Source organism: Oxyura jamaicensis, chromosome 1, assembly GCF_011077185.1.
Source record: "Oxyura jamaicensis isolate SHBP4307 breed ruddy duck chromosome 1, BPBGC_Ojam_1.0, whole genome shotgun sequence".
In the NCBI taxonomy this organism is placed as follows: Eukaryota; Metazoa; Chordata; class Aves; order Anseriformes; family Anatidae; genus Oxyura; species Oxyura jamaicensis.
In genome coordinates this window covers 5,657,071-5,673,135 of record NC_048893.1, presented here as the reverse complement: position 1 = coordinate 5,673,135, position 16,065 = coordinate 5,657,071, and the positions used below count along the sequence as shown (strand labels likewise).

At 38.9% G+C, this 16,065-nt stretch overlaps 1 protein-coding gene across 4 annotated transcripts in view; it reads left to right on the top strand.

Moving 5' to 3' along the window:
- Window positions 1–16,065, top strand: part of USP6NL (USP6 N-terminal like) — a 115,928-nt gene that overhangs the window by 9,095 nt on the left and 90,768 nt on the right. Inside the window, exon 1 of one of the 4 annotated variants that reach the window (XM_035332346.1) lies at window positions 14,934–15,535. The exons of the other annotated variants lie outside the window; for them this stretch is intronic. Coding sequence (XP_035188237.1) covers window positions 15,463–15,535 — 73 coding nt within the window. The 5' untranslated portion in view covers window positions 14,934–15,462. Of the gene's footprint in view, window positions 1–14,933; window positions 15,536–16,065 lie in introns of those variants that run through there. 4 annotated transcript variants of the gene reach the window in all.

Genomic DNA, 16,065 nt, shown 5'->3' with positions numbered 1-16,065 from the left:
AGCGTACCCAGGCTAGATCTTGATTTATTTTATGCTTAAACATAGCTTGTCAGAGAAACCCTGGCTGTATCTAACCTGCCAGAAGTGTCACGCCACTGGCAGAGTTGGTTTAATCTCTTACATTTTCTCCAGTTGTTGACATTTAGTTGCCAGAAAATGTGTAGTGTCATGATAAAAATTCTTAGGCTTATAAACAGTGCTCTTTATGTCTGGGAGTTTTCCTGTGCTTTCTCCTTTGAAGAAAGGTCAGCGCGATGAACTTGCTTGAGCTGCCTGCAGTGAACTTGGTTTGCAAACAATTAAACTAGATGTTAGTATATACTGTTGTAACAAGCTGCTGACATCTCAATTTTTTTCCTTTAAATGTATAGGACGCAGTGCCAACTTTTTATTTTATTCTGCTGTCTACAGAATAATTCCTTCCTGACTTTCTTTATTTTAGTTTTGTTTCCCACACCCTAAAAACTTACCCTGCGTGCAGTTGGGAAGTGAACCTGCTATTCTTCATGCTTCAGTATAACCTGTTTAGGTTTTCTTTGTGACCGACAGCACAGGAGCACGTTTTGTGTGTTTGGAGAGATGCTTTGCAGTGTAACCTTACATTTTGGAATTGGTCAGTGTGGTCTGGTAATGAGGTGGGAAACCTTTTGCTCTACCAGTTCAAATCAAGACCATGACAGCGTGATTAAAGGCTGCCTCTCTTTGATGGTTGCTTATTTTCTTGACCTCTCATTACAGCTGGCTTTCTAGCGTGTGTTTATGGAGAAACCTTAGCTTTTGTGATCTGAAAAACAAAAACATGCTAAAAACCACATTTCCCCCCCCCCCTTTCTGAGTTCCTGTAGTGTGTGTAAAGAAATATTTGTCTGTCAGCTTCTGTGTTCATGAGCAATATATTTGGGAATTGAAACAAATGACCTGTTCAGGTCAACCTTAAAGATGTAATGCTTTAGCAAGTATGCATTATTCTATCTCTCTTTGCAACTGAGAAAAGAGTCTTTTGGGTTTATGCAAAACTTCCTAGGCTAAGAAAAGTGTTTGGTTGAGGCTGCCTCAATTTCCCCCCCACTCCCTTCAGTCTGCCCTCCTTTTATGCCGGAATGAATGGATAATGAACTGAGGAGCAAGTCAAGCAGTTGATAAAATAAATGCTGAGAAATGGACAGTGACCTGTATCTCAAAGTGTAAGGTGGTTACACGTTTTGGGTAGTCCAGAAAAGTTCTTGCAAGTAATGTTAAGGTTGATTCATGCAGCTTAAGAGGCTTTTTAGTCATCAGTTGTTTTCAATAAGCTGAGACTGAAAGAAGGGAGAAGACTTTGTGATTCATGGACAAAATTGCCTGCTGGAGGAGGAAAATGCAAAAGTAAGCTAAAAGATGTTTCTAATGAATAGCTAAGGGATGTCGGATTATTTCGTTATATTGCAAGCTAAGGTTTTGTTTTATTTTTTGAACTGAGAACTCTGAACACCCGTTTTTAAAGCACCAGCTTGAAGATGCAGAGTGTGAAGTGTTTTCTGTAACAATTGTTCTGATTTCACAGAGGAAGTATATTCTGATCGCTCGAAATACTGTCATCTGAGAAATAGCGAAGAAGCTATTGCCTCCTGGATCATCTTTACTGAAATTTGAAGTAGTAATTCTTTATGAAAAACCTATTTGAGGTCTGAATGATAAAGGGCCATAATGCAGGTTTCAAAAAGCTTAATTTGAAGACTCAGGACACTTCAAAAATATTTTAAGAGTTAAAGAGTTGAATCACAGTGCTTTTTTTATTTTTACCTGGAAAAGAATGAAATTCACAAAATACTTTTTTGAACTAAGAATCTCTTGCATGTTGCTGACTCCTAACAGTTACCTCACTGATAGCATTACTATTTTTCTTATACTTGCTCTGCATTTTCTTGAAGGTATCAGGGTAACTTGGCAGTTCATACAACCATAATGATATATGAGTTCTTGGATCAGAAGAAGCAGTACTGTAGTAACATGTTTGTAGTGGGAGGATGAAGCATGAAAAATACATGTGTATGAAGGTGTCTAGATCTTGAATCTAGCAGTCAGGAGAAATCTTGATCTTGCTTCACTGATACTCTTTTTTTTTAATCTATCTATACATTTTCCACTTATATTTTCTTCAATTACGGGTAGGTAATGCTGTGTGTATGCTGGCTGTACTCCTTATTGTGCAGCTAGTCCTCAGGGAGGCCATCATCAAGCGTGCAGGAGATGAGTTTTCTGACTTGAAATTGATCTAGAGGTAACGGTTAATGAGTTACAGAAACTTCAGTGAACTTGCAGGAAAACTTCTGATGAAGTTGGATTTCATTTAAAAGGTATGTCTTGGAGAGAGAAGCAGGACTGAACTGAGGGGCTTCAAGATTTCATGACCCCCTTGAAACGTTGCCATAGCCAGTTTTTTCCCTGTTTCAAATCCTGCATTCTTCCTTGTTGTGCAAGCATTCATGAGGTTGATTTGAATTGGGTGAGCTCCCTAATCTGTTTACTACATAGTTGCAGCAGTACAAACCATTCCTGCAGCTAAGTGAGCAAAGCACAGGGGTGAGAGTAAGTGGTCAGCGGGTGAGACAGTTCTCTCCAGTGTAATGCTGTCTTTACCTCGCTTGTTGTGTGCGTGGAACCGTTGTTGTAATGTGGAGTAATACTCCAGTTCCACCATGGAGTCATCTCAGGCTTCCTCAACACTGAGTGAGGAGAGGCATCTCCAGAGGGCTAATCAGATCCTAGATGACCCAATTTCTCACCAATGCTGTAATTAAACATCTCCTCTAAATACAGAGGGCTTGTTAGTCAGAATCAAATACAAACCACAGTACTTGACATGCACAGAACTGATGCATCACACTGAGGAAATGTAGGCATGTTAGTAAAAACTTAGTTGTTTTCTTAATCTTAATGTTTTATGATGATTTTCTTGTTGCATTATGTCAATTTATTTAACTTTTGAGACCCTGTTACTTTTTTTTGGCAGATAGATTTAAATAACTGTACAATCAGAACACAAATGATAAACCTTTTTGAAATCTGCCTGCACTTAAACTGGCTTTTTAGATTAACTTTTTTGTAATCCTTCCTTTTATTTTTGATCACTTCAGGGTATTTAGGACTGCTAAGTTGTGGCTTTCCTTGCATTTAGTCTTTATTTTTAGATTGGGATAGGAAGACAAACATTTTTGAGTTTGTGGGGTTCTTTTGTTCTGTCACTCTTTTAACCGAATGAAATAAATCATCAATCCCCATAGACTGGAGTGAAGTCACTTTCTTTTCTTAAGCCTTGCAGGAGGTTGCAGCTACAAAAAAACAAAACAACAACAAAAAACCCTTTATATTCAGAAGCTGTGCTTCCAGGTGGTATATTTAAGTTCAGTAGTCTGACTTTTTATAAGATTCAATATTTCAGTTGGGCTCTCTCTTGCTCCCTGCGGGTTTTAAGTTGATGGTCGATGGGGTTTGTTTAAATTAGTAAGTGCAACATAACACCTACATTTAAACTAACAATTTATGTTTGTAAACCAAGATGTTGGCAGGAGCAGGAAGCTATTGTTAGCTTTAAACTGATAAGAGAGCTGTGGCAGAAAAGTTACCATTGTGAATACTTTTGGAGATAGCCCACTTATTGTACACCCACTTATTGGTCAATTTCTGGATACTTTCACTTCACATAAATTCTTTGTCGTGTTTGCAAGGAAAGCTAAGGTTAGGTTGTTTAAAAATTATTTACTTAAAGGAACTATTTTTGTGTGTGCACCCCTATAATGGCAAAGATGACAAATTATATATGTATGTAAACATATTTAAACATTCATTACATTTTATATAATATACTTCTGTATTATTTTCTATTTATAAATCACATTACACAGACAATTCCCTTTACTTATATCTATATATAAAGAAGGGGTGTCTTTTTTTCTAAATTTGTCTCTTGCAGTTTTCATTGATGGCCAGTAAGGACTATTGAACTGAGTGTTAGGACAAATTGGTGTACACAGAAGTACATGCCTTTGGCAAGATAATACTCTTCTGTTACTTTTTTTTTTTTTCCTTTTTTAAAATCTGAATCTTAGTCTTTGGACCTACGTCTGTACTCCTTTATATAGAGCATTGCACAATGATGCCTTTATTGTGGATCTTTGGTATTCCTGCAGCAGAAGGAGCGAGTAGCAACGAACACTGTAACTTGTTCTCTGGAGTGAGTATCAAGTACCCACCACTATGTAAGCAATTCATATTTCTCGGATCCTATTCATTCCTGCGATAAGTTGAGTGTGGTGGTCGAGTCCATTCCAAAGGAAAGGATGCAGAAATTCACAGCTAAAATATGGCCGAAAATCTGGAGCTGGAGCTGTCTGGGCAGGTACCCACCCCTTGCACAAGGCACCATGTAGACACAGAACGATGTTGTTCTGGTTGCTGCAGGGAGGACTTTCCAGAGGCTCCCTTATTAAGCACCATACTGTTGTAATTTCCTATTGAATTAGAAGATTTGCAAAAGAACAGCTTAGTCAGATGAAGGGTTTGAAACAGGCTGAAAACGAATTTTCCAGCAGCAGTGCTGAGAGGTATTTAAAAGACTTTCCTTGCCTGTTGTGAGTCACGGCGTTTTCCCTTTCCGTACAATTGATGGAATAATATGCACTGCTGTGTTGGAAAAATGAAGCCATTGCTGCTCAGTAGTGTAACTTTATCACAGCTGAGAAAAATGTGAGCTGTTGCCTCATTTGTGCTATTTCTCCTATATTCAAGGAAAAAAAATCCTTGATTTATAGGGCGTGCGGTTATTTTAAGATAAATTGACAGTGTTTCAAGAAAAAATACTCTGACATTCTTTATGCACTTTCTGATAGGAAGCAACTTTGATATGTAGCATAGATTGAAAATACCTGGGGTTATAAGTGAGGCATTAGAAGTAATCCCAGCAGGGTTACTGGCTCCAAGAGTAGCTCTGTGTTTAAATTTGAGTTTTTTTTTTCTTTACTTAAACTATCCAATCTGTTGTCTCTTCAACAGTTAAAGGATATTTGCAAATGTTTGTGTAAACAAAGTAGCTGCACTTAAGTGATACCCTATCAAGCAGCTGTTTATAAGGTTCATTTAATCTCTGGATGCAAAAGAACCCTACTATAATTAAGAGATTTTCATTCTTAAAATGATGTGGGAGTCTGACAAGATAGCAGTGAATTGTTTTTCAAGGCTCTTGGTATCCCTGTACCTATTCTGCTCAAGATTTCTAATGTAAGCACCCTCTTCCAGCCCCATTTTATGTTGCATAACATAATCAATTACTGTCTGGGGTAGAGAGCATACCAGCGTGCTATAAAATCTGCAGTGCTTTTGGCCAACGCAGTCATTAATGTAATAGAACATTAATATAAAAGGGCACTTTGTTTTAATAAAGCACTTCACTTTGCCATATGAGAGTATTCTTGAATGCAGTCTTTCTATTTTACCATTGAAAAGCTCTTTGAAAAGCTGTCTAATTCCATGGCAGACTGCTGAAAGGCTCACTCAGAGCTCTTTCTCGGAGCGGGAGTTAACTTCCCAGAATTTTTAGAGATGTAGGGTAGTAAGTTTCTTACCAGGATGTGTTTTGCTGCGTTCAGTATAAAGCTTTCTCCTTCTCTTTAGCTTGTAGCAGAATTTTTTTTTACAGCCTTTTACAAGGATTATTGTTTTGTGGCGCTAGCGTTCCTGAGTTGTGCAAATACTCTAATGGCATAGCCCTTCTTCCCTGCCCTCTGCCAGACTTTTGGGAAGTGATGCTTGCCAGGTGCAGCACTCTGTTCTTATCAGGGATGCTGTGCTACAGCCATACGTTGTAGCTAGGCTGTTCCACAGGCCCTGATGGCCTTGCATTCTTAGGAGAGGTTATATTTTTCTATTTCTCTATATCTGGTTCTAAAAACTAGATAAACTTTTAGTATCTCTCTCTTTTTTATTTTTTAAATGTAGTTACCATAAAAGTTTTTGAAAGAAGTAGGGCTTGGTTTTGGGGGATGAGAGAGGAAAAATTAGGTTTATAGTTAGCCTTTAAAAGATGAGGTGCAAACTGAGAAGTATCACTTCTGCTTTTTATTTCTCCCTGTGCTGCCTCCCCCTATTCCTTTCTATGCCAGGAACAGTAACAAAAACGGCCACAGATTTCCCTTTAGCTATGTGGTAGGAAAGTATTTCTTAGAGCAAAGGCTAATGAGTCACTTCTAGCGACGTTTCAAGATTTATTTATTCCCCATGCATTAAAATAAACAAAAAGAAATAATATTTATGTGAAACTCTGAGACTTTTTTTAATTGCATCAGTCATAACGTGTAACATCTATTTTGGAGAGCTAATTCCTAATTTATGTTTTTGTACAGTGCTTGAAACTCAGTGATCCTGCTAAACAGTATGCCAAGGCATGCCTAACGGAGTAGTTTAAAGGCTAGTCTACAGCAAACGGAGGATGATGGCACTACTTCTGTACCTCTAGCCCTGGTACAGAGGTCCAGTTCCTGACTAACACTGGGTAGAGCGTTGCAGTTCTGTCCCTCGTTCAGACCATGGACAATGGTCAACTGAAACTTGTTGGCATGAGTTTAAATTCTCTACAGAGAGAGCATGAAGAACAGTGAATGTACTACAGTCTGCTAAAATTGGGACTGAGGCACTACAGCTCATACAGTTCTACTTTTGCTCTTGTAATAGGTAGGTAAGATGCTCTTCAGTTCAAAAATGTGGTTGTCTTAAAATAAAGCTGAGCAAAGAAGCCTGTTTCACACTGCTGCTTCCTGCCTCTGCCTGGTGCTGGTGCAGTTTGTCTGCAAGTGGTGGAGCTGAGAAGCCCAGGTGTTTCCACCAAATTTTTCCATTGGTGGGGGAGTAGGGGAACTCTTTGGTAATAGCTGTCATGGATGTAAGTTATAGGAAATAAGACTGGATTCAAAGCAAGTGTAACGTGCTACTTAGAATGCTCTACTAAGTTAAGTCCATTCCTGAGAACAGAAGCAAAGCAGGGAGATCCCTAGAGATAGCCACGGATGGCCAGTGTCACACATATCAGCCATAACTTTAGGATTAGCTTTAAATAGTCATGGTTAACATAATTGTCATTTTCAACTCTAATTACTAACCCTGGCTTTTTAAATACATCAGTTAAGTATGTTTTAAAGATGTGTTTTCTGAGTAAATGTAAAAGGAGAGCAGGAGGCAGATTAAAACGTGGCTGCAGTAAACAAATAGATGCAGGCACACTTCCTTATGGAAGGTGGATCGTTTCTGATACGTGTGACCTTCAGGATAATTTCCTTCAGTTACTTTTGAAGTACTGAAATCTTTCAGTTTCTGTTTACAACAGTATTTTCATCAGCAGTAAAGCTGCATTTGTGTGAATGGATATTTTGTTATTGCTAGACTAGCCCATTGCACAGCGTTCAGAAATTTGTAAAAAGTTTGAGTTTATTACAGAGAGCAAGTCCTACCGTAGAATATTTGCTACACAAAGCAACTATGCAGCCTTAATAAAAGTACCATGTATTTATGCAGTGGACTAATACGATCTGATATTTTTCCTGGTGGCAATGGACAGCTGCATTTTTTTAATTTCTTAGATTAAATACAAACATAGAAATCTTGGTAAGGATTTAATCCTGCTAACAAAGTGATGCACAGTGTTTGTTGGTTTTCTTTGCTTCAGTGAGATGGGATTATTCATCTCACTCATATCTTTTTCAACAGGAAACTGGAGAGGGATTTAAATTAAAAGTGAAGATTTTTTTTTTTGTTTCTCTTGAGTTAAACATACACTCAATTTCCTTAATTTTTACCAGATTAAATTATTATGTGTGTCAGTACTGAAGCCAGTATGATAGTAATAGTTTTGTTAATATTGTAAAATGAAAAAATATCTCGCTTTAATGACTGATGCGGCCTCTTTCCATATGCTTAGGTTTGGATGAATAATTTCAATAACATTATTTAGCTTGAAGATAAATGTCAATTGATACTTACAGCACTTCCTCAATTTTGCATTTCCTGGATTTGGGTCATGGCTGTATTGTCTGCTTGGAAAAATCCTTTAAAAACGTTTCTGTTGTTGTAATTACAATTTTCTATATGTATGATTTCTAATTGAGAGCTCTAGCATGGATTTTTTTTTTTCCTCAAAATAAGTAAGTAGCGAAAAACGTGTAAAGATTAGGTCTATAATATTAGGGAGACTGAGAAATTCCGTGGATTGTGTACATTTGCTGAGATGAGAGCTTGTACTGACTCTTTTCCCCTCCTCCATTTAAAAAAAATATTTCATCACATAATTGAAACGATGTCCTTATTTATAATTTTTACTGGGGGAAAAGTACAACTTGCTTTGTTGTGCTTTCTTTATTCACTCAATGACTGTGCCTTACAAAGTGGCCTTTTCTCTTTTGAAGGACAACATGGGCACGGGGAAGAGGAGAAAGCAATATGACCAATGTTTTGAAGGTTCCTAATAAGAATCTGTGGTTCTCTGGTTGCTCTTCATCAGAACATCTGTGTTGCTTGCTTAACACAGTCCTGATCATGTAGTTGCAACACTTCATTTTGGATCTGAGGAGTTGTGTACTGTAATGTACACAAGTTAACTACAAGTTAAAAATGTAACAGGTTAAATACCCAAGAGCTTTTGAAAGCCTTTTAAACTCTTGCTGAACTGTGTAGCTTAGTTCAGTAATGATGTTGAAAGTACATAAACACACGTGTATGTCTAGATCTGACAGTACGGCTTTTATGGGAAATACATGCTCGTAGACTAAGCAGTGTCCTTATTTTGCTGGTAGAGGTGATAGGTGTAAAACACACCTGTCAGGAGGAAAAAATAGAATATACCTGCTTACGTATCTTTTTGGAACAGTCCGTTGAAAAATATTTGAACACAAAGGTCTGATGCTGTTCTCCATTAGTGCCTGGTTTCCATTTACCGGGGTGATGCTAAAAGTGATCTATGCAGGCAGTGCCCTTGTCTTCATTGTGGCTCTGGGAAAGTCGCTGTCTGTCCTGTTACTGTCTAGACCCACTTGCTGAATGTGTTGTAGCAAGATCTACAGGGGTAAAAAGAACATGAATTGAGTAACAGGGAGAACAGTAAGGGTGTTGTGCAGTTGCAGGATTTTGCAATGTGTAGTTTCTTTCCTTAAAACTTCAAACCCTGCAATAATGGCAGCTGAACTTAGCTTACACTTCTTCCTCCTCCTCCTTAATTTTCATTAATTTTTCTTCTTTTTTGGTGGGGGTTGATATAGGTATATATACTTATATTTGCCTGGAATAGGTGGAATTCATTTCTTGGACCTTTTAATAAAGTGCTGAATGTAACAAACAGTTTGCTTGTATATTTAAGTAGAAAGAAAAAGACATAAAAGATGTGAACAAATGCCTCTTCCTTAATCAGAATGCATTTCTAGCTTACTGTTACAATTATTTTTCTCCAGCCTCTATCTAGACCAAGCTTCTTTCTGCTCCCAGGATGACTTCTTGTAAAAGAGGATCATATATCTACATCAGCTTGTTTAAAAACTGAAGCATGCTTTCATGCTTCGAAAACAGGGGCAGAACTGCCAAAAAAAAGGGAAAAAATCGAAGTGAATGCAAATTCCATTGAATTAAGCAGTTAATGACTGCAGAATCATACCAAATGAGGTGGAATTGTTGATCTGCTAGGCAGGAGCAGTGATCTGATTGAGGGTAGGAAGGCTCTGCAGAGGGATCTGGATAGGCTGGATCGATGGGCTGAGTCTAACCGCAGGCTGTTCAAGGCCAAGTGCTGGGTGCTACGCTTGGGGGCACAACACCCCCAGGCAGCGGTGCAGGCTGGGGGAAGAGAGCCTTGAAAGCTTCCTGGCAGGAAATGACCTGGGGGTGCTGGTCAACAGGACCAGGGAAGTGATTGTCCCCTTGTACGCCTCAAATACTGTGTTCAGGTTTGGGCCCCTCGCTACAGGAAGGACATGAGTTGTTTGAGCATTGCTCAAGCACAGAAGAGCAACAAAGCTGGTGAAGGGACAAGAAAACAAGAGTTAGGAGGAGCGAGTGAGGGAACTGGGGATGTTTGGACTGGAAAGGAGAAGGCTGAGGGGAGACCTCATCGCGCTCTACAACTGCCTGAAAGGAGGTCGCAGCGAGGAGGTGTCAGCTTCTTTTTTCAGGTAACAAGTGATAATACAAAAGGAAGTGGCCTCAGGTTGTGCTGGGGGAGTTTTAGGTTGGATACCACAAATAATTTCTTCATGGAGAGAGTGGTCGTCGAGTATTGGGGTGGCCTGCCTAGGGAAGCGGCCATCCCTTGGGGGTATTTAAGACTTGTGGATGTGGCAGAAAGGGAGGTGGTTTAGTGGTGGAACTCGGTCAGGTTGCCAGTTGGACTGGTGATGTAGAAGGTCTCTTCCAGCCGAGGTGATTCAATCTTTTAGAAGACTGTGAGCATATTTTATTTATTTTTATGCAAAATGCATAGCCAAAAAAGCAGTCGTCTCTGAAAAATGAATGCCTTGAATAACAAGCAGGGTTTATGTCACTAGTGCAAACAGTTTCCCAGGAAGGGCTACCAGAATGCCAGAAATGATTTCTTGAGAACATTCAGTTTTCTTTGCTTCCCTTTTCATGGTTCCCTTCATTACTGTCCAAGAATACTCTTTAGAAAATAATGAAAATTCAGAGATTCGTTGGGGGCTGGAGGTTAGTTATCGACATGGGCTTCAGAATTCTCCTGTTCCAACTGGACCTGACTATCGAATACCTAATGAACGAAAGCTGTAGGCTTCGGTTTATGGATTGGAAAATTAATTCAAAATATTAGTGAGAAAGGACAGATAGCCTGCTTTACAGCTGCTTTTGGAGTAATTTGTATCGTGATGTATTGCCTGTCTCAGAGCTCAATGCTTATTTATTTTGAGATATTCATTTGAAGACCAATTGTGACAGGGAAAGTCAGAGAGGAGTATTGTAAAACAAAATGTTTCTGTTGATATTTGAGGTGTTGCTGTGACTTAGTTTCTGGGTAGGTTGTACCTGATTTTATCGCTTTTCTCAAGAAAGTATGTACTGGGAAATTGCCATGCAAATATTTTTACAGTATGTTTTTCCTTTTTTTCTAGTATTTAAAGAATCTTTTTCCAACTACTGTACCTTACTTGTATTTCCTTAATCCTTTTAAGCTACCCTAATGTTGAAAAACTTTTTCCCTGCTTATAAAATTTTTGTTGCTCCCTGTAAGAAATCTGCTTCGTTTTCCAAGCTTTTGTGTTAAGATAGGAGGGGAGATGAAGCAGTTCTGCCATGTGTGGCTTCTGAAACTGCAGCTTCTAAAGCAAACATTCAAATTGGTCATTAAGAACAGCTGCCTTCGCTGTTGCTGGTACTTGGCTTTTTATAGCCCTTGTTATGAATAGGCCTGCTGACTCGGAAGTGTGTGTTTTTTTTTTTTTTTTTTTTCAGATGTAGAAAAAGGGGTTCAAAAGGCAAGTGGACCTTACTCTTGTAAATCCCCATCTACTGCCTGTAACATCAGGCTTTGCTCTTTTGCAAAACTAAAGAGATGGCAAGTCTTAAAGCTTGATTCTGTATTTGTTGAAACTGGATCTCAGCCTGGTACCTTGCCATGGCTGCCACCCCCAAATTTCTCTCTGCCTGTTATGAACTGTCGGTTTCTTTGGGTTTGTCAGCTTGACAGGTATCTTAACCATGTTTAGAGGCTAGCAGGTAAGGAAAAAGACATGAATAATTCTGGTGTGCTCCATGGGAAACACAAGGTAGGGTTATGAAGACAGAACTGTTTGGGTTTCTGCGGAGATGTGGCATGTAAACTGAATCCTAGCCAGATCAGATTGATGTGAAATGGACAAAGAATGGTCAAGATAACTTTGCATCTCAAATAAATGTCTACAGGCCTACTGTTCATATGAATGAATTCCCTCAAGCCGTTTTAGTGGTGGGTGTTGGTGTTGCTTTTTTAAGTAGCTTGTACATCTTCCTTCCCACAAATGAAAGCGCGACAAATGGGTGTGTTTTGGGGTAGTTTAGCTGCAGTGCTGTCTGGGATTACCCTGATGGAAAAAACACACACACATCACGAACCCTTTTTTTTAAAGCCTAGACAGAATGTCATGAATATATAACAACTCCAGGTTATAAAAAGAGAGTGGGGGGAGGAGGGGGGGAACTAAAGTTTTGCTTAAACTTAAATTCTGACTCTTTTCCCCTATATGTTGTTTGACAAATATCCACGGAGCCATAATCTTGCAGCATCCTTTGTGCTGTACACGTTAGCTCCTGGCAGTATGCTTTATGAAAAAACTCCTTTCAGAGACCAGCTAACTATAATTACATTAATAGAAGCATTGCTTATTTTGACTGATGGCAGCCAACTAATCATGATGCAGATCATTCCCTTTGTTATAGTTAGGAGAGGTGAAGGGGTACCCACAGTGCTCCATAAAATCCAGTCCTGGTTAACTGTTCATACCATATATTTTATAATGTGTGTGATTCCCTTATCTCCTAAAGTTTTGAAGTTAAAGAAAAAAGGCCAAATGCAAGAACACTAACAAGCCCATATTCCTCAGCTAACTCGTTGTTGGAAATGCAGATGATTAGTGGAAATTCCCATGATACGCACTGAGATGTAACTTTACTTTTCTTCCTCAAACAGTCTGCTTAAATTCTTACACTAAGATTATGACACTTGGTTTTGTTTTGGCTTATCTTGTGTATCTGTCTCTTCGTGCAAACAGGACGTTTAGTAAACTTGATTACAGTTTCCTAAGTTAATTTTGAAGCTTTTTTTCTTGTTATAATTAAAATTTTTCAAATAGGACAAGAAGGAAACTACCGTGTATACCATCCTTTCAGATTATTTCATGCTGAGGGAGGCAGGTGTATATGAAAATGATTTCTCGTCCTGAAGTGCTTGCGCACCTCCTTTCAGGGGAGAGAGTGACACTGGTGAACATGGGATAAAAGCCTTTCTCATGACTGTTCTGCAGATGATAGTAGGTACTAGTTTGTATTTCTGTCATAGTCCAACAAACCTGAAAATCATGTAAGAAACCTTTTCCGGTTAATCCTCTGGGAGAAGAAATAGTTTTGATGAAAATGAAGCGACTTCCGTTTTCCCAACAGGGAACAGCTGTAATCCTTTTCTGGTGTTAAATGCAGCACTTCAGTAGCTCTGATTTCTCTTTTTACTATTGAGGTAGCTTACTTCCTGAATTTTGAAAATAATGGTAACATGAAAGCAAGCAGGAGATATACCTTCTATTCCCTTCTCTCGTGCTACGTTCCCTCCTCTCTACTGCTGTTCTTTGTCAGCCAACCTGGCTACTCCAATACTTCAGAACCTTGCTGTAGATTAATCTAGTTCAGTTATAAATCACCTTCAGGATCTGTCAGGTATGCTATGTGTTAGTTGGCCAAACATTTATTCTTGGATTGTTGTTGTACAGTGCTCCTCTTCATTTGTTTTTTGTTTTCTGTATTTAATATATGTCTATCAAAGACCCCCAAAAGATCATAGTGCTGTAAAGATGGTTGTATGCTTATGCAAACCATAAGTTTGGTCAGCTTCTCAGAGTAAATTTACAATGTAACTTAGCTGTAAGCAATGACACTCCTTTGAGTTTATATCTGTAACTTGAAGACAAGTTGGTCGATAACCCAACTAAATTAAGAACGAACACAACATGGAAATATAATGGTGGGAAAGTTCTTACAGCAGAAATGTAGAGGTCTGTATTATTAACAAGCAAACTTTATCAGGCAACCCTGTATAATACATCTTTTAAATAAATGTTTTGAACTTATGCTTGTTTTCTGGAAACATCTATTTTTATATTCTTTTTTCCTTCCCTCTCTGTGTATAAAGTAATTTGTCTGAAACCTGGAATTCAAGTTTATGTATAGGAGTTGGAAATTATTCTCTACGTGAAGAGCTAGACACTTCATTTCAGATAGCTTGAAGAGTCCTCTCTTGGGAAGAGATAAATTCTAGTTGCACAGCAATAGTCTCCAAGCTTCCTATTGAGTGGACATATTTGCAGGGTGGGAAAAGAAATTGGATGGCTTGTCAGAGATAATGATTTTAGTTGTCTTTGTTTTGCCAAACCAAATATGATAGTACTCAGGAATGTTATTACTTTTGGCAGGGGTGGATTAACGCTCAGAATGTAAATGAGCCCACCAGAAGAGAAACAGTTTGTCGTGCCTACGCTGTACGTGTTTCAACAGACCAACACGCATGTGGGTAAATATGCCAGCAAATCTAAAATCTGACATGCGTGTGATCAGCAGCTGGAAATGGAAAGAGATGACCTCTCCTCCCAGCTCGCAACACTTAAGCAATGGGAACAGAAGGTCTAAAGGCCAGAGAATACATCTTGTGCCTTGGTTGTGGCCTGTGTTTGTTCTGATGTTATGGTTTTCAGAAAACACAGTTGGCCTTCTAAATTGCTCTTTGTGCAGATGAGGCCTTATGATGCTGTGTAGGAATTCAGTTTCCAAAAGCATTCACAGAAGCTCTTCAGCACTGACAGTTATTTAGTGCAACCGTATAAAACGTGATTTCTCTGATTCTTTTCTTTCTTAGCCCTGTAAAATCTTTGACAGAAAGGATTTCTGAAGTGCCTTTGTACGTTTTCCAAACGGCATTAAAAATGTTGTGGGGCACATACTGCCATTTGTCTGTTTAAAATTACCTGCCAAAAGTAATGACAGTACCTGAGCTGCAACTGTTCTCTGGGCCTCTGGTGGTGGTGAGAGAGAGAACTGAAATGCTCCCTGGATTTCCAGCATGTTTCCTGGTGTGCAAGGATTCCAGTCACGTTGGAGGGTGTCAGAGGTGTGTGTCTGGGGGGGAGGAAGGGGAGCCAAATGACTCTTTTTAGCAGGTGCTTGCTTATGCCTGCTGGAGTTTAGCAGGCTAGATTCAATTTGAGTTCTGTTAGTAGGTCTGACGCTGTCTCTACCCTGCACCAGTAGCTCTCTTAAAACATTGTGAAATTTCATGAATCGATTCAGACTTGAAAAGAGGATGCAGACCCACTTCTTAGGTGGGTGTGCCTGGGGGAGTACGTTGCTGCAATTGGCATTCGTTTCAAGAAGTGTTTTCTTTACTCACTGGTGTGAACATTTCCTTTGAACTTTATTTAGAGAAATCAGTATGTGTTCTATTCAGTAAGTAATCTTTAAAATGTTCTGCAGAAATACATTTAGGACTGCTTGCAGTTTTTTGTTTCCTTGTGCTGAAATCACTTTAAATCCATCACCCCAGCCTGGAGAGTCGTCAGGCAGAAATCTTGCTCTGAAGGTAGCTGAGTTCTTCCTGCATCAGTTTTGCCTGAGCACTCAGAAGACAGCCATGTAATACTATGTAGTGATGAAACCTGTTGGAATTTCGGAGGGGCATCTAGTCTCTTTTGATCTTGCTAAGGAGCAATGATTCAAGTGCTACAGATTGTAAAGGATCTGGTGTCGCCAGCAAGACGGAGAACAGATGCTGCTAAGAAAGGTAAGAGCAGCACTGGGTTGTATTCAGTATTCTGAGTAACTTACTATAAATCTGAAATATGTTGGAGCTTGCTTATAGTTAAATGTTTACTTAATTTCCTGTGGCATGTACAGCTCCCATAGTCTAGCTTTGAACTATATTAAGCCTAATTATTATCGCTTTGCAACTGCAGCTTTCCCAAAGAGAATCCTGATGACGTTTATTATGCTGAAGATGGAGTTTGTCAGCATTTGTAACTGCTACTGTTGTTCTGAAGATCCTTTCCTTATTTTTCTGGGCTAAAGATTTTTTTTTTCTTGTCTGGGTAGCTCGGGCTGTGAAAATAGCAACTATATTCTATATAATCCCATCAGGATAGTTTTTAGAAGCTTAAATATTCTAAATGAGAATAAGAGCAAAAATAGGCTTCTTCAGTGCTTATGGAAATGAGAGAGACTGAACATACACAGCTGCACGACTGTTTAGGTTTCAGAATTAGATTATTTCTAGACTTCAGCTAACTTCAAAATCTGAAATGGCTCTTGCGAGTG